Source organism: Astyanax mexicanus, chromosome 6, assembly GCF_023375975.1.
Source record: "Astyanax mexicanus isolate ESR-SI-001 chromosome 6, AstMex3_surface, whole genome shotgun sequence".
Lineage (NCBI taxonomy): Eukaryota > Metazoa > Chordata > Actinopteri > Characiformes > Acestrorhamphidae > Astyanax > Astyanax mexicanus.
In genome coordinates, this window is record NC_064413.1 from 44,406,259 (window position 1) to 44,432,723 (window position 26,465).

A 26,465-nucleotide genomic window follows, 5' to 3' on the forward strand; every position below is an offset into this window, starting at 1 on the left:
ATATATATTCCAGTAGATACAGATGCTGTATGTAGATCAGAATTTTAGGACTTAAGTAGAGATGTGAAGTAGTTCTACTACCCTACTAAACATCTCTGGTGGTGGGTCATTTTCAGCACTGCAGTGACAGTGGCGATAAGTGCAGTACTGGCATGGTGGTGGTGTATGAGATGTTACTGTGTGTTGTGCTGGTACAAGTGGATTAGAAACAGAAGTGCTGCTGGAGTTTTTAAACACTGTATCCACTCACTCTCCACCACTCTGTTAAAAAATCCTGCTTTAGAAATAAATTAAAGTCAGAGACAGAAGTTAAACTGTTGCTGCACAGTTTTTGTTGGTCATCTTTAAAGGATTTTGTTGATGGACTACAAGCACAACACACATGACTAACACACCACTAACGTTTCAGCGTCCCTGCAGAGCTGAGAATGACCCACCACCTAAATAATACTGTATCTGCTCTGTGGTGGTCTATCCTGTGGGGTCATAAACACATTGAAAAACAGTGTAAAAAGAGCATACTGAAGAATACAGTGCAACAGATCCAGGACTACAGTCTGTAATTATAGAACTTACAAGGGCTGCTACATATAAAAATATATATAATAATGGATGTAGAAACAAGGAGGTGGTCATAATGTTATGCTTGATCTGTGTATGAAGCTACGTCTAAACAACATAAGGAAACATTTAATTTTCAATAAATATCATTAATGAAGAATAATCTAAAGTGTGTGTTTCACATTTCACATTTTTTTGTAATAGCTGCTTTGAGATCTGGCATGAAGTCATCTCCATAGATCACGGCCTTGTCCCTCAGCTTCCATAACAGATGTGCCTTGTTTTTTTCTGGCAGATGATGAGGAGGTGTCTGCCAATGCAGAGTCAGACTGCATAGTGGCTCCTGAACTGCAGCAGGTGGTGGAAGAGTTGGACGTTGACCCAGTAGCGGCAGCAACAGCAGCAGCAGTAGTAGCTTCTGACTTGGCTGCAGAGGACACAGCGATAATGGGGCCAGTTGAACCTGAGCACCTGGAAGAAAGTTCTTCGGAAGTGGTTGCAGGATCACAGGATTCTGCACTTATTGCATCTTCTGCTAAGCCTAATACCCATTCCCCTGATGATCTTCAGTCTGAGCTGGCAGGCTCACAGGAAGATACTGGTGAGACAGAGGTGGCACCAGAGGAAGTAGTGGAAAGCAGGGTATGTGAAGAGATGCCCAGCACAGTAGTAGAGCAATCGACTGGGAATCAAGAGCAGAACCTTGAGGAAACAGAATCTCAGGAACTGGAGGAGGTGCAGCAGGAAGGGCAGCAGGTAGCTGATGTTGATGGTGATGTAGAAGTTCTGGAGACTTGTCCAGATGAACCTGCTGAGGGTTTAGCTACTACAGGAGAAGCCGAAGCTACTGGGGAGGAAGTAGAAGTGCAAGAAGCACAAGAAGCGCAAGAAGGCCAAGAAGTGGAAGGAGCCACTGGTTTGGAGAATAATGAAGCAAGAAACGAAGGAGACAGCGATGGTACAGAAGAGCCATGTTCACCAAGAATGAGGCGCATGCTGAAACGCAAGGCTATGATGCGTCGGCCCTGCTCCCTTCCCGTGTCTGAGCTTGAGACGGTCATTGCTTCATCTTGTGCCGAACCAGAAACCCCTCGCTCACATTACATCCGCATCCACCGCTTGCTGCACAGCTTGCCTTCCGCCCAGCAGCGGTTCAACAGCCAGGATGATGAAGAAGCTCTCGATCTGGAGACTTCTGAAGAGCTCACTCTGAAACCTGCCCCTGACAAAGAGGGGGACGTAGATGAAAATGAAGACGACGCATCTGAGGCCCAGTCTCCATCCATAGTTCCAGAATGCCCTGGACCGTGTTGTAGAAGGACCTTACCCAGAAGCCTCTCTATCGAACGGTTATCTGAGCTCAACCAGCTGTTAGACGGTGAGACCCCCTCGCCTCGAACCCCACGCTGCCCGGACAGTGAGGATGGGGAGCTGGATAGTGGCAGAGGGGGTCTAAGAGGGCCCAGAGAGAGCGAATGCGAACTGTGTGACACTTCATGCTATAGTACCTCCTGTTACAGCACGTCCTGCTACAGCACGTCCTGTTACAGCAACTCCTGCATCGAGGGGCGCAACCGTTTCTGCAGCCACACACGCCTCTCGTCTGTGGACAGCACACGCCTCTCAGAGAGCACCGTCTTCTCCTCTCAGGAAGAGGAAGAGGAGGAGGAGAACAGCGCGTTTGAGTCGGCGCCAGATTCCCAGAGCCCGGAAGCGAGGGAGCCAGGAGACAGTTCAGCCCCTTGGAGGGAAGAGCAGGCTGAGGGGGGTCACAGAAACGGAGAGCAGGGGGATCAGTCTCCAGTAGCTGGCCCCAGCCTGAGGGCTCCAGGTAAGGAAAAAAATACAGTAAGGTAGATGTAGAAACGCTCTAAAGTGTCTTTCTTTTATGAAATACGTTAATGTGTGAAGATTACAGACCACTTACAAAACATGTAACATTCATATAAATACAAATAATCATAATAATAATAATAATTTCTAAAATAAATTGTGCTTTTATGTTTGTCAGCTTGTCACTTGGAGGTAGATTAATAAAAATGTTAAAATGTTCTGCTAGTGGAACTTATCCTTCAGTAGAAACAAGTAATCAACACATTCTTGATCAAAAATGTGGGTACAGTATGTACAGTTTTTACACAGTAAATAAACTCTACAGATTAAGCCTAAAGTGATCTAAGACGTTTGCATATTTCTGTATGCTTGACCTCTAAATTGTATCAATTCATTAACTTGTTACCACACAGCACTACACAAAGTGCTGCAGACAAAACACAATAAGAGAGGGGTAACAGGCTTTACACTTAACTTGTCTGTGTCTCCAAAAGTGCCCATATACAACAAATGACATATTTACTCACTAAATATCAGCATTTTCTACATAAAATAAAACATTCATCTGGTTCATTCATTTTAAGTCAATGGATGACATGGCAGAAATAATCTCTGACTAATCGACTAATCAACTAATTGAAAAAAAGTTCTTAAAACTGTGTATAAAGCCCTATCCAGTCAGGCGTGTGTTTCCACAGAGATTCACGTAAACACAACAGCGACTGGAAATGGGGGAGCTACTGAACCAAAAAGCCAAAATACTCACTGGTCCTCCTGTTTTTTTTTCAATTGCAGTCCGGAGTTTTTATCACTGAGTAGAAGTGTGAAATATTTTTCACAGACGTCCCCCTAAAAACTAATTCCGTCCTGATAGGACTAAAATGTCACGATAAATCTACAAATAAATCACATACTTTTTACTTATTACACCTCCATTAAAAAGTTAAAAGAGTTTTATTTTCCGTGGAAATTTGCCAGTTTGTAGAGACTTTTGTAGAGGTATTACAGGACAGTGATGCTATGAAGAGATGCTAACATGCATTCATATTCTTGTCTACTCGAAAGGCTTATGTCATGAATCTCCAATTATAGCTCAGTTTTATGAAATAAAATAGTATGATATAGTTTTGTTAAAACAGTCAAAGTACTGTTTAATTTTTGCTTTCTCCCAACAACCAGTAACCAGAGTATTTACATATGCAATAGTGAGAATTAAGTGAGAACAAAGATCATTTACGCATACGTTTACATATGTCTTAAAGGTAACTTGTCAGAACTTTGATTGATGTATGAGGCTGTAGGGGAGTCACAACAGATTACTTAGTTAATTGAATAAAAGTCAATGCTTTAATTAACCCTAGAAATAATCATTAATTACAATCCTTGAGCCCTGCTACAGATTGTGTAGAACATTAGCTAATCATTCTATCAACCTTTAGGCACTAATAATTGGCCAATTACTTAACATGCATCCTCTCTCTCCACCCGAGTTAGAATGAAGAAAAGATCGATACTTACTCAAACACAAAATGTGTTAGCATTTACCTCTTAGTTTATTCAAATAAAATGTGGGATGACCGGTACAACTGATAAAATATGTCTTCTTTCTGCTTACTGGTTAAAGTTAAATGGGCTACTAATTTAATTTTTTTTTGGTTATATTAATTTGCATTACTTTGAATTGTATGGTCAGGTGAATAAAACTGTTTATTTAATTTAAGTAAAATATAGAATTAAAAATAAAAATTTAATTTATTAGGAAATGCTATAGAGTAAAGCATACAGCCAACACAGAGTTAGCGGCCCATAAAACGAAACTTGCTCTCACAGCCTACAGCATAGTGGCTGGGCAGTTAATGATAATACTTCATCTACAAGTTTTACTAAGGTAGCATAGGTACCACTACTCACAAATAGATAAGATGTTGTCAGTGGCAACAAATGAAACTTTTAAAGATATTCAGAAGACAGATTCAGCTCAATGATCTCTGATTGAATGTACATCTCTGGAAAAAATAAAAGACCACTAAAAATGATGAGTTTCTTTGATTTTACCAAATTAAAAAAACTCTGGAATATAATCAAGAGGAAGATGGATGATCACAAGCCATCAAACAAAGCTGAACTGCTTAAATGTGTGCACCAGTAGTGGCATAAATGTATCCAAAAGCAGTGTGTAAAACTGGTAGACGATGAATAAAAACCAGGGTTATTCCACCAAATATTGATTTCTGAACTCTTAAAACTTTATGAATATGAGCTTGTTTTCTTTGCATTATTTAAGGTCTGAAAGCTCTGCATCTTTTGTGTTATTTCAGCCATTTCTCATTTTCTGCAAATAAATGATTTAAATGACAATATTTTTGGGGGGGAATTTGGGAGAAATGTTGTCTGTAGTTTACAGAATAAAACAACAATTTTTATTTTACTTAAATATATATCTATAAAAATCTAAATCAGAGAAACGGATTCAGAAACTGAAGTGGTCTCTTAGTTTTTTTCCAGAGCTGTATATAACCATTTCTCTTTAGCATATTTATTGAGATATGAGTTATTTAGTCATATCTCTCAGCCTTATACTTTTAAATGTTCACCTACTCAAAAAATTTTAGACAAATTTGGAAATATTCAATTTTAGGTATTTTAGTGTAATTTTTGTATAGAGTTATTTGAATCTCTGCCTCATTCCACACCATATTAGTCATTTCCTTGGAACTGACTTGGGACATATTTTGTTTTTAGAAACAGTTATGATTAGTGCATTAGAAATATTAATTGATCTTCTCCAGACAGGGTGGGGTCAGAGCCACTCTACCCTCCAGGAGAACACAGGGGTTAAGTGCTCTGCTCAGGAGAACAGTGGTAGGCTAATGGCATGTTTGTCGACTGGTTTGTGACTCATTCAGACATGCTGGGTGCTGGCCTGAGGCTGTGAGAGCCTGTCTGCTGGCCATGCTGGGATTTGTGGAATGTGTTAACTGGCACCCGAGATCTGTATCGGTCACAGTGATGAAATGTGGAGTAAAAGGTCACTCGCTGCAACGACAAGTCTTTTAGCATGGTCTGGCTTGGCTGAATTTAGCAAAAAAAAATATGTATGTGTGGACCAGTAACTAGGTGCTTTCGATATAAAAAAAAATGACTGCATTTAAGCTGGTAACATATTACTAGTTAAATCACTGCCTTTTCGCACATGAGCTGTAGGGATTTTCCAGTGTTCATTTGTGTTATTTTTTTTTGTTGTTATTTTATATTCAGTAATATACAGTAACATGCCAAAAGTCATGGGATAGCAGTATGTAAATTGATTCTAAAGTGTTACCCCACAGGGCAACTTGAGAATATGCCATATGTGGCATATAACCTTATACAGTCGACAACATTGCTATGTGATAATGATTGTGATCGGCGTTGTCTGGCTCAGATTGTCCATGTAAACAGATAAGGGAAGCTAAATGGCAAAAGTCATGAAACCATGAGACACAATGCTAGTCCCGTGTCCTATGCCCTTTTTATCATATAGATTCAGATATTATTTTAAAAAATACACTAAAATGTTGGTATTTTAAGAACTACTGTAAAGGTATATTGGAGGAATAAAAGTATTTTACAATGACTTCCACAGAGATTTATTTTGCTTTTTGCTTTTTTGGAGAGCAATGGTGACACCATAGCCATAATACACTTCACACACAATATGTGCTTGTGTAACTTGTTTAACCATTGTATGTAGCTTTAACTTAAATATTGGATAAAATAAATACATATTAAGTGTTTAATACTTTGAGAGTTAATAATAATAAATAATAAGCTTTATGTACACATACAGTACATGTCAAAAGTTTGGACACACCTTCTCATTGAATGTTTTTCCTCATTTCATTTCTTTATTTAATTTATTTTATACAATGTAGATTAATGTTAAATACACAAAAACAATTAATTTACACATATAGAACTATGCAGTAAACAGTAAAACACAATCTCCTGATCTAAACCTGATGAACTGAGATGGTGATTTGAGGTTGTTTGGGATGAGCTGGAGCTTCACAGCGTGAAGGAAAAGCAGCAGTTCAGTTGTTCAGCACCTCCAGGAACTCCTTCTTTGAAGATGCTGAGAAAACTATTCCAGGTGACTCTCCCTCATGAAGACACTGAGATTAAAATATCAAGAGTGTGCAGAGCTGACCTCAAAGATAAATGTGCTACTTAGAAAAATCTAAAGTATAAAACATATTCTGCACACAATTCTGCATGTTTCTTTAGAGCTTTAATGTTTAAATATTACATTTACACTGTAGAAAATCATAAAAAGGAAGAAAATGCTGTACATTGAATGAGAAGAGGTATATGTCATAATACATTTCTTGAATATATAGCTCCTTAAATTTCATCTATAAGTAACCTTTAATCATATCGTACTTGACCTTATAACAGCTTAATATTGTTAATTAATGTCTAAAACTGTATTTGTATTACTATGTTTTGTATTACTATGTTTGGAGTACGGTAATACTATTATTTTAGAAACCATTTAAATGTTTCTTGAAATACACTTTACATCCCAGTAGCAATAAAACAGCAAATTAAATCAAAGGAATCAAAAAGGAATCATTATCTGTTGAGGACACATGATGGTAAAAAACTGATAAAGTCATTTCATTTAAAAGAATGAAGCCCAACTGAAATGACTGAATTATACAAAGTTTGAATAAAGCAAGATAAACCACTTCATGGTTTCTTCAAAATCATCCACTCCAGCTTTAAGTACCATTAATAAAGGTGTTTTTATTGTAAAGTGTTACTGAATCATTATCTAAACCACCTGTGATCCTGAGTGATTGGGGTTTGGTTTCACAGGGCTCTTGTTGTCTCCACTCAACCAGCATGGCTCACTTAAAACCCTCCTTTATATTATTCATCTCTAACTGTATAAATGTTTCACTTCACTTAAAAAAGTGTCAAAGGAGCCACTTTGTGCCATCATCAAGGTAGGAAGTAACATTCATAGAGCTTCTACAGTGAGGGTGACACATGAATTCAGTGTATCAAGAGCTCTAGTCTTCAGCAGAGAACTTGCCAGAACTTGAATTGCTTTGAAAAGGTTGTGGATAAATCCATTTACAGAGTGATTGTTAAAAGCACTACAGCCTGAAAAGTGGTTCCTGCTCATTATTTTCAATGGAAAGAGATAATGTAATGTATTATTTTTAGCTGGAGTTACATTATATGTTCAAATGTTTGCAGACAACACTTCTAATTATTTGTGTTCAGCTTTAACTTTATGTTGCACCCATTGCTGACACAGATGTGCAGTTGCTTACACACAGCTTGTCTAGTCTCAAACTTTGCCAATAGAATAGGACTCTCTGCAGCAGATGCAATCAAATCCTCAGAGCAGTCTTCACAGCAATGCTTTAAAATCTAGTAGAAAGCAATTTATAAGCAGAATAGACAGTTCAGACAAGACGTAGACATGTGCAGGTACTTGAAATAAAGTGGCACAGTGGTTACATTTGCAAAAGTTACGTGAGACAGTCATGGTAAACATCAAATTAGGGCAGCAAGATACAACAACCACATACAAGAGTTAGCAGGAAAGGAAGTAATACATAGGATATCCAAAAATTAGTTAGAAGGGCAAGGCTAAAGAAGAAGTCTAAATACAAAAATAAGGTAGGAAACAAGAAAATAAACAAAATCACAAAAAATAAACGCAGAGTAGGATAGCTAGGTATATAGAGTCAATTCTCGGCAACAGGGAACAGAAACAGAGAGGTATTTATACAAGGGAACACAGGAAAAGGCAATCACAAAAGTCAGGTGAGCCGGAACTCCGAAGCATCATGTGATCCGGCATGTCCGGAAGGTTAGACACAGGTGCATCTTGGGAAATGGAGTCTTTAGAGAGTGAACTACAGTCCAGGGTGGGCAGAATGACAGCAGAATAAACTAAAATTGATTTTTTTGTTTATTATACACCAGACATAAACCATAAATCCAACTTTAGAAAAAAAATCATATAATTCACAAGTCAAATTATACGAACCATTACCCTGCAGGATGTACATATATCTTATATATTATGTTTACCATATATCAAGATATATATGCATATTTTTACCTTTAAAGTCATTTCCGTCCATTTTTGTTTTCCATCACCTCCATAGGCACTAGCCACTTGCCATGCAGTCACCATTCATTCACTCAGCTTCCTGCTTTGAGAGCCAACCCCCAGAACTTTTTCCCAAGTGTTGATGAAACGTTGCCACCAAGTAAGCTTTCCTACGCCATTCCTTACCATTTCCCTTTCACATGCTACATGTGAGATTGTGTGTGTGTGTCAGCATGTTGGCATGTGTGAGTTTTGGTGTGTGCATGCTGCCAAATCAAAACTCTCCAACAGCTTATGTCATATGTCATGCCATGTTTTTTTTTCTCCATCATGACTGTGTCTCAGTTCATTTCATCAACTCATTTTCCTCCTGTTCCTGATCCACAAAGACTCTTCAGCCTCTAGAAGATTTAAAGCCTTTCAGGGAATTCTTCCACTCAAGTCTATACACTGTGAAAATAAACAGTTCAGAGAGCTGAAAATTTCAGGGCAACATGATGTATTAAAGGTGCCCAAGCACAGTGTGTGAAGTGGCTCGAAGTGGTATGTACTGCAGAGGTTTTTTTTTTTTTTAATGAGAAGATGGCTATTGGTAGAAATATGAATCAGAGATGTCATAGCATTCAGCATGGTGTCTGTTGTGAATGTACAGGAGTTGGATAATGAAACTGAAACACCTGGTTTTAGACCACAGTAATTTATTGTGGTGACGGACAGTTCTGGTGGGAACAGGAGAGTTGAGGTGCACATTGAATTCTGTCGTGATTTGATCAGCCGTGGTTTTATGTTTTTTGGATACAATCCGGGTTAGCACCCGAACATCCCTTTCAGACATTTTATTATTCATGTCTGCACTGATGTTTTAAAGATCGTATGGTCATGAAAATTTGCCTTGAAAAGATGGAAAAGTCATGAAAAAGTCATGGAAATTTATTGGCTAAAAAAGTGTATGAACCCTGAATATGTCAAGCAGTGACTTGTCTCCTCATTTATAGCGTCCCTAATATAGCTCTCACTCTGTATGAAGATCTGCACATGTGCAGTAGCCAGAATGAATTGAAAAATCATGTTTTGTTTTTATTTAGCCAAACACAACTATTCATGGTGTTGTAATCAGATTGTATCAGTAAATTTAAAATACAATAAAGCGATAATCGTATTTTGGTCTCTCCTTATTCATAGAGATCAGAGCCTGGTGTTGTAGGAATAAACTTCCTGGCAGAGTAAACAATGTAAAAAAAACATTGCTACTTATACATAAAAAACAACTTCAATAACTCCATAAATGGGTTGAATGAGTTAAATGATTTTTTTAAGCAGCTGTTTATGTAGTCTTCTTAGCTGGCAGTACAGTTCCACATATGTTCACTATTGGACTTTATGCTACATAGCATCTACTTAAGGTAAGATAAAAAAGTAGTGTTGAGGGTCTTTCCCAGGGGCTGATTGATATGTCTGCTTGGGTTGGGTATCAAAACTCAGTTAAACACAGACAAGCTAGAGGTGTTACCCACTATGAAAAAACGAGTCTCAGTCTGAAAACAAGGATCAAGTTACCAATTTGCCTTTTGTCACATGGCTCCGCCTGAAACCATGTACCATAACTGACAGTCCCAGGGGGCCGAGCCATTAATTGGACACACTATGTCTTAATTTGTCTTAGAAAGAAGTCTGATAAAGCATTTGCTCATTTAGTATAAGTAAAAATTAATAGCGCTTAATATTTCGTTTAAAAGTTTTTACCCTTCAATGGAAAATTTCAATTGTGAATGCTATGTAGTCCAAGTCTAGACTTAATCCCAATCTGGAATTAACTGCCCCAAAGTGGTTTAAGGGAAATGACACAATTCTACACGATTACAGGGCTGGTGTGGGGTAGTGGGTAAACAGTGCCCTGTGCTTTCTCTTAGATTTTGCTTAAATGCAGATGAAAACAAACAATAAATGATCATAACACAGGAGCGTTAGACTGGGCACTGATTGCTGCAGTCTTTTCTATCATGCAGTTTAAGACGTGTCACCTGTGCGTCTCCAGGACCCCTGAGCCTGCAGTGACACAGACGAGCCCCTCTCTCCAGAGACCAGCTTTACACTGAGCTGATGTCTCACATCTGGAAGCCTTGACGTAGTTTCCATAGTGACAAATTGTTAAGGGGCAGAGTAGGCATGGATCATTGTATTTATAGCTGTGGCGTGATATAGGCTACTGTTATCTTTCACCTGCATTAGAGAATTTGCCAGACAATGGAGCCCTTTCAATGAATAAACATATATCAGTAACTTTCAGTTATTTTATTATTAAATCCAAATCAAAAAAGAAAGAATAACTGGTTGATATATGTTTATTATACCAACACAAAATTTGACAGTTAATATAGCTTTATAACTCAGACTATAAATGGCATGTCACAATGCTCATTGCCATCTTACACCCTGCACAAAGCATTTTGCCATATTCATTGCTACCTGCCAATAGTCTATTTTCACGCCTTGCACCCGTGTTGTTTAAATAGTTACAATAAATTACATTTCTGAAGTATTGCTATCTTGGCAGTAGAAAACACACCACTGACTGATTTGAACCCTGACAACAGTCAACCGTCAGATGTTAATTGCTAATTTGGCAACGCAGACCCGAGCACTGAGTGTGACACACACAAACACACCCAGCAGCACACAAAACCAACTTTTACATCAACAATAAAGAGAATACTAAATTAAGTAAAATTTAACATTGCTGTTCCCGTAAATGAATAACTTGTGCACCTTCAGAATGTGAACATGCAGGTCATTTTCTGCAGAACTGCTGCACCATTAAAATAGCAATGTACCAAAGACAGAGCGCACCTGGCTCTTAAAAGAAATGTTACTCTGATTGGTTTATTTGAAGTTACGCACAACACAAACATTATAGTTAAGAGAATTAGTACCTTCCTTTTGCGTGTCTTGAGCCGTGCAAGGCGTATTTTTCCCATTGTTATGATAGCAAAGACACACTATATATATATATATATATATATATATACATATATATATATATATATATACGTATATATATACATATATATATATATATACATATATATATATGTATATATATACGTATATATATATACATATATATGTATATGTATATATATACATATATATATATATATATATATATATATATATATATATATATATATATATATATATATATATAGGGCTCATAGTTTCATTACATATGACAAACTTCATTTTTGCTTAATATTTATATATAATAATTAATATAAATTTACTTAAATTTATCATGACACTGGATGCTTGACTTTTGTTGACTTCTGGTAAAAACTGGTAAAAAATCTTTTTCAGTATCACAATATATAGGGTAAAAACAGAATACATCTCGTTGTCAGTTCTTATTTCTACTTGGCATGCACTAAAAAGAGTCTTCAAAACATTTAAATCGTAAACCTGCTTTTAATATTTAATTATCAGATCATTTAAGATCATCCTTTTGACAATCAGTGAGAAACTTCTTGTGTGCTGTTCACTTTCTCTGAATTGCAACATGCACATAATAATCCCCACATCCTGTGTGCAGTGAATCTGCAGTGATTCAGCCTCCTCTGCTCTAAATAGTGAGAATTGTTTGTCTCTAAAATCCTCTTATTTTGCAGTTCTGGCCTCAGCGGTTCAGTTTTTGGACGCTGGCACTCAGTGCAGTAAAACAGTGGCGGGAACAGTGCTGAGCTTTGGATTTTCCCGTAAAATGGGCACACATTCAATATGCTAAAAATAGCCTCCGAAAAGCTCCCCTACAAGGGACTTTAGGAGGAAGCTGTGACAGCCACACACACACTGCACTCAATACAGCACTCACCGTACCCACATATTACACCCATCTCACAAACAGAACACACATATTACACCTATAATAAAAGAGTTAAATAAACATCTGCTGTTCAATAAGTTTAAAAAAAACATTTTTTTTTATTTTACACTGACATGTCAAAAGTCACAGCATAGCAGTATGTAAATTGACACTTAGAAGTGTTACCTCAGGGGATGGTTTTGGAAAGCCCTCACTTGGGGTTGTGAGGTGTTATCTCGTGAATGGGGTTAAACATTAGATCACATGCTCATGGCAAGGCGACATGAATTATTAGAATTCGTAGTTCACTTTCTCAATCCACAGTTTTAATCTTATAGAAGGCATTACCACCAACAGTAGAAAGAGCAGTGGGAGGTAATGATCGTGACTGGCAGCATCTGGCTTAAACTGTCCACGCAAACAGACAAACAAGCGACTATATATATACAGCTCTGGAAAATTGTTAACAGACCACTTCAGTTTCTGAATCAGTTTCTCTGATTTTGCTATTCATAAGTATATTTTGAGTGAAATGAACATTGTTGTTTTATTCTATAAACTACCAACAGCATTTCTCACAAATTCCAAATAAAAATACTGTCATAAAGAGCATTTATTTGCATAAAATGAGAAATGGCTGAAATAACGAAAAAGTTGCAGAGCTTTCCGACCTCAAATAATGCAATGAAAAAGTTCATATTCATAAAGTTTTAATAGTTCAGAAATCAATATTTGGTGGAATAACCCTGGTTTTTAATCACAGTTTTCATGCATCTTGGCATGTTCTCCTCCACCAGTCTTACACACTGCTTTTGGATAACTTTATGCCACTCCTGGTGCAAAACTTCAATCAATTCAGCTTGGTTTGATGGCTTGTGATCATCCATCTTCCTCTTGATTATATTCCAGAGTTTTTTTAATTTGGTAAAATCAAAGAAACTCATCATTTTTAAGTGGTCTTTTATTTTTTTCCAGAGCTGTATATCCTGCAGGTTAATGCAATGTTCTGTACTTTCCATGTGATTCTAATTCCTGTCCCATCACATGTATAGTACACCAGTATAGTATGACAGAGAAGACATTAAGAATAGATAAATACAGACACAATAGAATATCATCTTTGGTAAAGACAAACAGAATGAAGGTTATGCTTATTTATCTGTATTGATTTGTATATATTAAGAATTCTCCAGTAGATTTAGTTGAATACAGTATGTCCCAGAATAGAGTGAGGTCATAAAGCTGCTTTTCTATATTAAAGTCTTACACAGAGCTGTAATTCCTCTTTCATTTTTTTTTTTTGTCATTTCTTCACAGCATCAGCAGCATTATTCCCAGCTCTCAGCCCATATGCTGACTTGTTTCTGCCTGACATACTAGACTGCTTTGTTCTTATTTTTGAGATTTTGTTTTTCGCATAATTTAATGCTATATTTAATGAGAATGCACCATAATGGATCTAGTTTAACAACGAAGCTATGGCTCATAAACTCCCCATGTGCTAAACAGCACCGTCGCTCCCCCTGTGCTCTGGATTAGAAGCCGGGAGGGAAAGACAGAGACAAAGTGTGTGTTTGGGAGAAAGAAGGAGAGAGGGGGTGATTAATATGGAACAGGATAGTACTGGAAAACAACAACAAAGAGCAGGTGTGTGAAAGAGGTGAAGCCTGCATGATGCCTCAGAGCAGCAGCTCTTTTATTGCACTGAATTAAACATTGAGATTCAGGATACTGGCACTCCAATAAAGCTTTTTTAATGTACTAACAAGTATACACTCTGTAAAGTAAATAAATACAAAAATATACAATACAACTTTACGTTTAAACTGTATAAAGTGTACGAAAACGTGACATAAAACAGGGAGTGCATAAAATAACAGAAACACCATATAAAATACTTACACTTATTGGCCATGTTTCAGGTTTGTTGGTTTACAGTTACCATCTGTTTTTCTGCATATACATTATTCATCAAAGATTAGGACCCCACAGGACCACCACAGAGCAGCTGTTATATGGTTGGTGAGTTATTCTCAGCACCGCAATGGCATTTACATAGTGGTTGGTGTTAGTGTTTGGTTTGCTGGCATGAGTGGATCAGACACAGCAGTGCTGCTTGAGTTATTAAACACCTCAGTGTCTCTAGTGGACTGAGAATAGTCCACTTAACAAAAAATATCAAGCCAAAAGGGCCCTGTGGACAAGATCATGTGACCACTAATAAACAACTAGAGAATGACCAACACAAACTGTGCAGATACATATTCAGAGCTTCTGTCTCTGACTTAACTTTATCTACAATGTTGAGCTGCTACAGGTAGGATTGTCTAATCGAGTGGAGGGCACTGAGTGATTAAACACAGTGTTTAAAAACTCCAGCAGGACTGCTGTATCTGATCCACTCACTCGTACCAGAACACACACTGAGACACCACCAACATGTCACCAACTGCAATGCTGAGAATGACTTATTAGCCAAATAAGAGATGCCCTGTGGTGGTCTATCCTGTGGGGTCCTGATCATTAAAGAACAGGATTATTGAAAGGAGGATAATAAAGTATGCAGAGGAATAAGGAGAGATAACAGAGTTACAATTTTACAATACCTGGATTCTGGATTTCATTGCCAACCTTACTATTGCACCTGTAGAGGGTAGTGATGCTTAGATGCAAACTGAGAGGGAGTTTTCACCCACTTATCTTCTCTTTCTTCATCTTTTTGTTATTTTTAGTTTCTTTTATTTAATTTTATAATTATTTTATTTATTTATTTACCTTTTTTGTAAAAAAAAATATATATATATTCTTTACCTTTTTTTCTACTACCTAGATATTAGTAAGTCCTGTGATGTCAACATTTTGCTAGTCAATGTATTTCTAGAAGCTTCCAGAGTGAGTGGAAGGGTTCCTGGGGAGGATTTGGTATCAGGGTAAACACCACACTGAAAAAAATGATGAGTAAATTTTACTTCAAAAAAGTTTTGCAACTTTCTGCATTTGCTTTTTTTAAAGTAAATTTAATTTCAGGTTAATTTGAGTAACTTCAACTCGGTTTCAAGACTTAAATGTTACATAGAGTAAATAAGTGAACTGAACTTCAGTCAATCCTTTCTTCTAGTAAACTTTACTTCATTTATTTTTACTGAATCAATCCTTTATTTTAGTATTTTTTACTTAATTTCTGCATACAAAATTACCTAATTACAATGACTTAATTTATACAATATTACTCAAATAATTTATGATACATAATATATTATAATTCCTGAAATGTAAATATTTTTAGGTAAAACACATTTAAAAATGTACATAATCTTAAAGATTTATTTTGGACGCAGTCTCACTGTCACACATGGATGGCATGTAATACATTCTTTACTAAAATATAAATTATAAATATTGTATTACATGCCATCCATGTTGAGACAGTGTTATATGTGTGTTTTGTAACATGGAGGAGGCAGGATGTAAACGCAAGTCTTTTTTATTTTCCATATTTAAACTAACAAAGAAAAGAACACCAGGGAATATAAAAAGAAAAGGTAACTAAAACAAAACACTATGAAACAGAGGATAAACTAAAATACTGAACCAAACAAGCAAGCTACGCAAACAAAGAAACAAACTAAATAAAGCAAACCTAAAACACTGAGGACAAACAACACAGCAGGTCTGTGGCTAAACAAAACAGATGAACACAATCTGGACAGAGTAACATGACAAATAGAGACAAAAGATGCGACAAACTACAAAGGAGCACATGGGGTATTTATACACAGGCACACACTAGGGACACCTGTGGAGGTAATGAGGGGGCGGGGTTACAAAGGAGACAGGAGGGGTTACAGATGACAAGGCGGGGCTAAGGCGGAGACATGACCAAAACACAGTAGCACATGGCTGGGAAACATGACAGGTAAACAAAACACGAGAACAGAGGACAGGAGCAGGAAGGAACCAAAAAAGGAAAGACACTGGACAGACACAGGCTAAGGTGTAACATGTTTTAACTAAAAATATTTACATTTCAGTCATCAATTATTTGAGTAATATTGTATAAATTAAGTAATTGTAATTAGGTTAAATTGTACGCAGAAATTAAGTAAAGGTTACCAAAATAAAGGATTGATTCAGCAAAATAAATGAAGCAAAGTTTACTAAAAGAAAGGATTGACTGAAGTTCAGTTCACTTATTTACTCTATGTAACATTTAAGTCTTGAAACCGAGTTGAAGTTACTCAAATTAACCTGAAATTAAATTTACTTTAAAAAAAGCAAATGCAGAAAGTTGCGAAACTTTTTTTAAGTAAGTTTTACTCATCATTTTGTTCTGTGGGTTTGGGGATGTTGTGGGATTTGAAACTGTAGTGTTGTCATTGGATAAATGTTCAACTGTTACAAAGGTACACATTCAGTTCCTGTGGTTCTAAAATTAAATGTAAAAATATGGAGTAAAATAAGAGAGGCGTGTAAAGACTTTTAATTAACACATAAACAAAGAAGAGATGGTGTCTGGAGCTAAGATTGGCTGATTGCAATCTTGGGTGATTTTGATTCTGCATCCCCAAAGCATGGTGTTGTAGCCCTAGCTACAATTCCTTAGAATTCACTAACCTGTACTGTCCCCAAGAAAACTGAATGAAATTTGTCTGTTTCCTTACAAATTCATCCAATCACTGAAGCCGTGTAATATTGTTGAGGCAGGTGGGTGGGCAGTTGTCAGTATAGGCAGCGGAATGTTTCTGTACTGGATAGCTCAGTGATTTATGAGCTATGAATTCATTTTGGTGAGTTGATTTGTAGGAACCCCTGAGTCTGGATCAGATTTGGAGATGAATGTCTGTACCCTGGGTGTGTAATGTGGTTTGGGAGTACTGATCTGAGTACAGCTACAGTTGCTGTCTCCTGAGCCGTGCTGTTCAAACACACTCATAAGCAGCTGCCAGTGTGACAAAGTGTTCGGCGGCTTCGCCAAATAAATCAGCCTGCTCACACTTTCCTCCGTGCTCCGCCGTGCCACAGAAAATGCTGCTCATCTCTTTATTTACGACCCTACTACTGCAGAATGTGCAGCAGTGTGTGTGTGTGGGTGGGTGTGTGTGTGTGTGGGTGCTTTTTTTTTTACAAACCTTTTGTGATTACATCGGGAAATGGAAAGAAAAATGTTGGATAAGGTCCCTTTACATCTCATTTGCAGGTTCTTAATTAGAAAAGAAATAAAAACCAAGCATTTATGATAAGGTGGTGAATAAATTATAATTAGGTTATGGTCACAGTCAATTTTTAGTTTTTACTGCATATACCGAATTTTTAACACTATGAGGTGCACCATAAGTGAATGTCTATTTTCTGGTCTATTTTCATACATAAGGTGCACCAGATTATAAGGTGCATTTTAAAAGAAACTATGAGGAACTTCTAATTCAGCAGGTCTTGCCGCTGGGTGGTTGTGGTGGGGGGTAGCTTACTAAGTGTCACGGAGACCCAGGCAGGAAGACGAGGAGGCGGACACAAGTGCAGGTAGGGAGAAAATAAATAATAATTTAATAAATAAATAACAAGAAAACAAGGAACAAGTAACATGAAACAAAGATACACAAATAACCAATAACCAAAACAAATAAGGGGTTAACGATAACAAAACAGGGAGACTAAAGAAACAAACAAGTAACTGAAACAAGACTAAAATAACTAAACAGAACAAGGATAACCAAATAATAAAATAAACCAAATACTAACAAACAAGGAACTAAAACAAGACAGGATTAACTAAACTGGGCAAGGGAGAAAAGAAGCAAAATAAACAAGGAGCTAGAAGTAAAACGGGATAAACACTGAACTAGGAAACGGGATATGAAAACACAGAGAAACGCTGAGAGACAAAACGACATGGGAAGGTGCAAAGACCGACGGAGGACAAGGTGGCAGAGGAGGGCTATTTATAGTAACATAAAACACACTAGAATTGGAAACACCTGGGGAACGGGCGGAGCTACAAATGAGAAACACATGGTGGAAATCTACTGACAGGAGACACAGAGAGGCACAGGTCACGTGGGAAGACACACAGAGACATGAGACAGGGCTAAGACGTGACACTAAGTTAAGTAAAGCTAAGCTAAGTAAACAAAACTGTAATAAAAAAATTACTTTCCTTTAAAGTAAACGAGCACTGGATGTTAATCTACACAGATTTCTCTCCTGAAAACTGTTTATTTGAGTGAGTAAAGCGCTTCTGTTTATTTACAGTAAGCTTAGATTCCCGAATTTCTCCAGCACTAATGCTGGAGCATTAGCATTAGCAGCTAACCGCTAGCGGTTAGTGCTGGATTAAAAGGCACACTGACGATTTTTGGGAGAAGTAAAGGATTTAAGTGTGCTTCATAGTGCGAAGAATACAGTATGCATATAAGAACAAAATAAATGAGTTTGCAGGATTAGGTAAATTTATCTAGGCCAATTGTCCCTCCCATTCAGCTGGTACTCAGCTGTATATCCCCCATCACTGGTGATGCCACAACACCAGGAGGGTGAAGACTAGCACATGCCTCCTTAGATACATTTGAAGTCAGCTAACGTCTCCTTTCAAACTGCTGCTGATGCAGCACGCTCTGGTCCTGATACATCAGCTCACAGACACCTTGTGCTGATCGACATCACCATAGTAATGCCGAGGGGAAAGAGCACTCTCAGGGCTCCAGCAGCTGATGGCAAGCTGCATAACTGGTATTCGAAGCAGCAATCTCCCACAATCTCACCTTTAGACCGCTTGACCCATCTGCGCCCCCACATTAGTTATATTTAACTAAATTATCATATATATATTTACATGCTTGACATCAATGTTACACACTACATTCTGACATTCCTATCACATCCCATGACTTTTGCCATGTCCCCTGGAAGATAAAGAATGCTGCATTGACCTGTGGAATATGCATGTGGGATCTTCTGTTGAATTGAATGTGGATAGATTTTTGCCTGAGTCGCTTGTATCTGTTTTTTTGCATGGACAATTCTAGCCAGACACTGCCAGTCACAATCATTACCAGCCACACTTTGCTGTCTAGTGTGGGTGGCCATTAGCACACTGGCCAGTATTCAGCTTCACTAACAAGATAACACCTCACAACATATACAGGTGTGGGTGTTCCCAAGCCACCCCAAGGGTAAAACGCCTTATGAGCAACTTACACACTGCTATTCCGTGAATTCCACGTTTGGCATGCAATTATACTGGTTTCTGTACATAGGTACCCTGTGATGGTTTGGTGCTCTGTCTGTCCAGAGGGTGTTTCTTCCTTTTTCCTAGTAATTCCCACAGTGACCCTAGCCAAAAAGAAGAAGAAAAAAAAAGAAGAAGAAGAAGAAGACAAATCTCTAAAAAGCATCTAAAATATCTAGACATGTTTGTGTTACTTTCTAAAACATCTATCCCTGTTTCTTTCATTTTTTTGTGTGTGTCTGTTTAGACTGGGAGGCACGGGTAGACAGTCATGGGCGTGTGTTCTATGTGGACCATGTGAACCGCACCACCACATGGCAGAGGCCCAGCCATGCACCTAAATGCCCCGGCATGCACAGATCCAACTCCATCCAGCAGATGGAGCAACTCAACAGAAGGTACTGCATCCTCAACCCTTAGATGTTTCACACTGGATGTAGAGTGACATATTGTGATGATTTTCCAACAATGGCAAAATAAAATGTCACCACAAAACCTACAGGTCCTTTCTTGGCACAGATAATTCCAAAGTCTACTTTCTCGTGACTTTTGGTGTGCTTGTAATGCGTGGTCGTGGCAAAGGAATATAATTTACGCAGGCACTACGAAACAAAACACCCAAAACTCGCCGATCTCCAAGGTGCGGACGGAAAGCAAAAGATTGAAGCACTAAAAAAGCAACTGGTGAGTCAACAAGGCGTGTTTGAAAAGAGACGAAAGGAGTCCGAAGCCTGTACCATTGCTAGCTACAGGATTGCTAACCTCGTTGCAAAATCTGCTCGCCTGTTTATTGATGGAGAATTTGTTAAAGACTGTATGTTGGAGGTTTGTGATGTAATTTGCCCAGAGGCCAAAGATGCATTTAAAACAACCATTCAGCGACAGATTTTTGATTTGTCCAATAATTTATACTGCCAGTTACAAAGCAGGATAAACGACGTCACATATTTTTCTGCTGCTTTGGACGAGAGCACAGACAACACCAACACAGCACAGCTCTCAATTGATATTATGCAATAGTAGCATAGTAAAACAATGTATTCCAAATTTGTGTGGAGACACCTGTAAAATGTGTGGCCCTCTGATCTAGGTGTTAATGTGAAATTGGCCCTTGGTTAAAATAAGTTGTGCACCCCTGATTTAGATGCTCTTATCTGGGGTGCTGTAAACTTGCAGTTTCTGAGGCTGGTAGCTCTGATGAACGTATCCTGTGCAACAGAGGTAATTCTTGGTCTTCTGTTCCTGGGGCGGTCCTAATGAGTGCCAGTTTTATCATAGTGTTTTTGATGGTCTTTGCGACTGTACTTGAAGATACTAATTTCTTGAAGTGTTTCGGATTGACTGAAGTAATTCATTTCTTTAAGTAGTTCTCAAAAAGGGCTATTTACTGTATACCTGTAACTCTACCTCTTCACCACTTCACAACAATGTTTCTGTAAAGCTGCTTTGTAACAACATCACTTGTAAAAAAGCGCTATACAAATAAATTTAATTTGATTTGAAAACGGATGCTCTCAAGCACATTAAGAGGCGAGAAATTCAAGTAATTAACTCCTAAAAAGTTCAGCACAGCTGTTAAATGAAAGCCATTCCAGGTTAATCTACTTTGTAAAGCCATAAATGCTAAGATGTGCAAAGCTGCATCTAAGCAAAAGGTGATACCTAAAGAATCTAAAATATTAAACATATTCTGGTTTGTTTAACATTTTTTTTGTTTGTTTACTGATTAAATCCATATGTTTTACCTCATAGTTCTGATGACTTTAGTATTAGTATACAATACAGAACATTTGAAAATAATGAAAAAAACACTGAATTTAAGGTGTGTCCTATCATTTGACTTGTATTTACTAGTTAATTACATAAACCATTGCATTACCTAAAATGAGCTAGCTAAATATGTGATTCCACATTAGATGGTGCAGTTGATCTTTACCTCTCCTCTTCTATCACAAGAGATGTACAGGATTGCCTACAGAGCAATGCTAGTAACCTAGTAATAAAGCACTTTTCTTTTTTCATTTTTTATTTCAAGAATGTGTTGGGTTTTTGAAGATTTGTGAGGTTTGAGATTGAGATTGAGGTTGAGGAACTTTTCCTTGTAACTTTCATGTAAGCATGAAAAAAGACAGCTTGTAAAAATAAATACATTAGTATAATACATGCAAAATCAAAAATATTTAATGCTTATCTGTTTTTATACTCACCTTTTATATTTGAGAAAAAAAAAGATACAGAGAGAGTTTCTTACTAATGTACTCTGAATGCAGAGATATGCAGTGAAGTGAAATATCTAATTTTGTGCAGTTTTAATATTAAATTGTATTGTAGTAATTTTATACATGTAGTTCTCATGTTCCTCAACAGTTCCTCATAAAAAATGCTCATAAATTTACTTTGCGTACATATGTATATTTAAATGGGTTTTTAAAGACTATTTTTAACAGTGAATACGTTTTGAAAAGTGGCCATGAGAAAATGTTGGTCCTGAGCTGAGTTCAGTTTTAGAACCCCTGTTCCAAAAAGACAAAGGTTGTTTTTAACTTGTCTGTAATAATAATAATAATAATAATAATAATAATAATAATAATACATAGGCAGAATGTATATAAATATAACTACATATCAATTAAATTAAACAGTTAAAGTCCTTGTTCAAAGAAAAAACACTGAAAAAGAATTGCCTGCTTTGCCATTGCCAATTCATTAAGTAGAGCAAAACCCAGCAGGCTTCTCTGATAACATAGTTTTTTCATATGTTAGGTGGCCATCTAGAGGACACTGATGTAGTTACACTAATTCTGCATCCATTGCATAGTACTGTATGTTCATGATGGCAGACTGTGGTAATCTGTTTATCTAAAAGCCCATTTCTCTGCAGTGTCTGCCTGATTGCTGTCTGTCTAAATCTATAAGCTATTCTGCAGAACTCCACCCTGAACACTTAGCACTGTAAAGTTTACAGAGTGAGAGAGACTGGAGGATAAGATATGGGAGAACGTGATTAAAGGCTTTTAGTCGTATTTGCTTCTCAGTGTGTAAGAGATAAATTGGACAGGCTCTTATGGCATGATGTAGAGGCCAGGTGCAGAACAGCTAAAGGATTGTGTGTGTGTGTGTGTGTGAACTGGTGTATTTTTATGTTGGAAATAGAGCATGTAGTTGTTATTCTTGGCTGGGGTTTGTAGCTGCTGCACGCCGCTTTAAGCTTGTCAGCAGGAGGCGTGATCCAGGCATGAGAAGAGAAACAGCAACCACCTCAAATTACTGTTTTTGTTGTAGAATATAACAGCGGTTGTGGTTTAAAAGCAGCTGAGTGATTAGATGTTGCAGTGTGTGTTTGAGCTCTAAATATACTACTATATGTTGTTACATACTATCTTCTATTGTGCTTTATTGTACAGTGAGAGCATGTAATATTTTAGAAGAAGAAGTGCACAGAATACTTTAAATTTAAAGGATTAAATGTGCAAAGGTGCTGTGATACGGTGATAAGAAAAAACTAAAAAAATCTAAATGTCTAAAAAAATGTAACTTAATTGGATATTTAATGTCTACATTTAGTTTTTAAATTGCATTTCAAATAAATTTTAATAAATTAATGAATGACTAAGGGTTTTCAAATGTTTCTCTGTAACGGAAATTTAAACTTTAAATATTTAAAAGCCAACAAACCTGCCCTGGGAGAATCATTTAGGAAAAGTTTGAAAGTTGACAGGTTTGTAAGATTTCAGAGATAAAAGCAACATTTTTAAATACCACTATAATCTCGAATATACCAGTGGATCTCCAATTCTATGCTTGTTTAGGGGTGAAGCTCATTTCCGCTGGTTTGCTTCCAACTGTATATCGACTGCACAATTTTGAAATTCACTTTTTTGTTTGGATTTTTGCAAATGGGTAGGGCCTAGATTAACCAATTCACTATTTTTCACTATTCGATTTTAATACAAACACTTAAGTGGTGAAGAACTGTGTTTTTTGGAGACATTTTATTTTAGCATATAGCAATACCTGCAGTAATGTGGCAAAAAAAATCATACATTCATACAGCCTTATACACATAAAAGTGGAAAGCTGATCACTTCTACTAGAAGTGGGGGCAGGCCTGTAACTTTATTATTTAATATTTTTTTTTGGATGATATATTAGCTGCATTCAAAAGTCGTGGTGGACTTCATGTTTTGGCCACTTTGTATACAGCCAATAAAAGGCATTCAATGATTTAAAGGACGCAGCTGATGTATCCTTCACAGCCCAGGTTACCCACGATTTACCACATCCTTCCAACACAAGAGCTAAAAAGAAAAACACAGCCATGAGAATTGAACTAAAATGGCAGAAAACAAAGACTCTAGAGCATAGTTTGTTTTTAAAATGTTTAAATGACTTATATATTATTTCTGTGACACTGAAACGCAGATACAGTTTTATAAGTAATGTTAATTAACTATATTATTCTTATTTTAAAACCATTTATTGCCACTGATTTAATGATAATATTATACATTCTTTTATAAGACAGTGAACATTAAACTAACAGTAGTTGTGAAGATAAATACTTTCTTCTATTGCAATTCAGTCTGCGTGTATGGAGCCACTGTTATTGATGTATTGGTCATTGGCATTTGACTGGCTAACATATTGATGAAGTTCATTCATATGTAACAAACATACAAGGAATCACAAATAGACGACATCATGGTCAGCAAAAATGATTGAAATCCTGTCCATTTATTGTGCGATAAATTGATAATGTAATTGTCAAGAGAGACCTAACCAGTATTGAATAGCTTCCACACACACAGAAGATACTACACCAGCAAAACCAGCAAAAGCAAAACCCAGGCTGCCAATTTTTGGGAGACCAGTGGTTGGTTCTCTGGATCAGGTGCTGCAAAGCATTCTTTAATCAATGCATTTGAAGAATTATTGTTGGTTCCAATAAAAAAGGTTTTGTTAAGAGATAGGAGCTTAAAGTGCCTTCAAATTAATTTCAAATCAATTTTATTTCAACTCAGAATCAATTCAGTTAATTTAAAATCAGACCCAGTAAAGCTGTAAAGCTGCTTTGTGAGAACAATTGCTGTGAAAAAAGTGCTATATGTTGTATGTATTTAAGAATCCTTTGTAATACCTTTATTTTTCAGAGTGTGGAGCAGTTATGTATGAATGTGTGTGTGTGTGTGTATTTGAGTCAGAGGAGTGTGTGGAGTGTGAGTAAATAGAAGAGTGTATTAAGCTTCTCCTTAGTTAACTCAGGCCCTGTAACACTGAAACACAGTTTCTGCCCCAGTGCCCTCTGTGTCATTGGCTGTAGGCATTCCTGTTTGTTTTGTTACACACACACACACACACACACACACACTGGTTTTTGCTTCTATTGTTAGGCGCTTTCTCCCACACTGGCTGACCACACAGTAATTACAGAACACAGTATGCAGGAACTTGTCTGTTCTCTGCAAACCAAACTTCGGCACACTTTAAATGATAAAAGTGTCTTTTTAAATTGTTATATTGGAAAACTTGAAGAAAACAGCCAATGTGTGTTCCATTCATGAACTCCGAATTAGTGTATTTAGTCCAGGTTTAGTCCAGAGTTTTCAACAAATACCAGAAACCTTTAAATATAATAAAAAAATGGCATGCCTTAATTTTGTGACTTTTTAATATTTCCGAAAGGTTTCTCTACAGTTTTAAAAGAACAAAAATCCCTGCATGCTCAGTACTCAGTAACATCCCCACTGGCAAATATCACAGCTTGTAAATACCTTTTGTAAACAGCCAGGTCTTACAGTTCTCGTTTGGTGGAATTTGGTCCATTCTTCCTCGTAAAACATTTCGAGTTTTGTGAGATTCTTGGGTCAGCATGCATGCTCTTCTGTTTAGAGATCTGTACAGTGATTTTAAGGCAGTCCATTTTAAATCTTGCAATGTGTTTAGAATTATTATGTTATATTATTGGTGTAGAATTCATCCTGTTTTCATTCATTAGCTTTCTACAGACAGTGTGAAAAAAGAATTTCTATTGAAGTGTTGTAACTGTAGGTCATTTACAGTACAATAAGGCTTTCTTGTATATACCAGAGGGTTGACTTGTAAATACAACTTCACCATGTTCAGATACACCTCAAAAGTTCAAAGATCAAAAGATACAGTCATCCACTCTCAGTCAACACTGAGAAATATTAAAGAAAGTAAATTACCATTGGTCAGCTATGCATTGTAGAGTAATATCAAAAATATGATTACATTGAATTGACTTTAAAAAAATGAGGGAGAAGTTAAACTCAGTATCACCACACTATATTTTCAAGTTTTTGACACCACTCAAACACTCAAACAAAGCATTAAATTTTACCCTCCGGATCAGTTATCTTGTAATGTTTTTCAATCTGCTCGTCTTAATTTTATCACAAAATACTAACTATCTGAACATCAGTTTATTAAATGTTTAGGGTGGTAGATAGATGCTTTAAGAATCCCATTACTGCTGGGCATTGGGACAAGATTTAAGATATTTTGGGGGATTTAAAAAGCTTTAAAATTTGAAATTTTAAGGACATATTAAGGCCTTAGTGTGACTTATTAAGGCATGAGAGTGATAACTTAATGCATGGTAACGAGATAATGAAGGTGTGGGAAAGAGATAATTAAGTTGTGGCCATGACTTATTAAGAAGTAGGAGCGAGATAATTAAGTAGTAGCTAGATAATAATAAAGCTTGCTTTTGTGTAAATGAATGCCCATTAAAAAATATATAAATATTACATCAAAGCTCCTTTAATCCAAGGATAATCTTTAGTAAGAAAATGGTGAGTGAATTGGTTTCTTTTTTTTCTTCATCTTGGAGTGAATTATGGTGATATTTTCAA

General features: G+C 36.8%; 1 protein-coding gene across 4 annotated transcripts in view; it reads left to right on the top strand.

Moving 5' to 3' along the window:
• The window catches only part of LOC103045308 (E3 ubiquitin-protein ligase HECW1), a 143,902-nt gene that overhangs the window by 85,042 nt on the left and 32,395 nt on the right, over positions 1–26,465 (top strand). For 2 of the 4 annotated variants that reach the window (XM_022673432.2, XM_022673431.2), the window contains 3 exons: positions 857–2,392; positions 8,565–8,669; positions 19,838–19,988. In XM_022673432.2, coding sequence (XP_022529153.2) covers positions 857–2,392; positions 8,565–8,669; positions 19,838–19,988 — 1,792 coding nt within the window. The remainder of the gene's footprint in view (positions 1–856; positions 2,393–8,564; positions 8,670–19,837; positions 19,989–26,465) is intronic. The other 2 variants (XM_049480419.1, XM_022673433.2) reach the window with 1 other exon arrangement.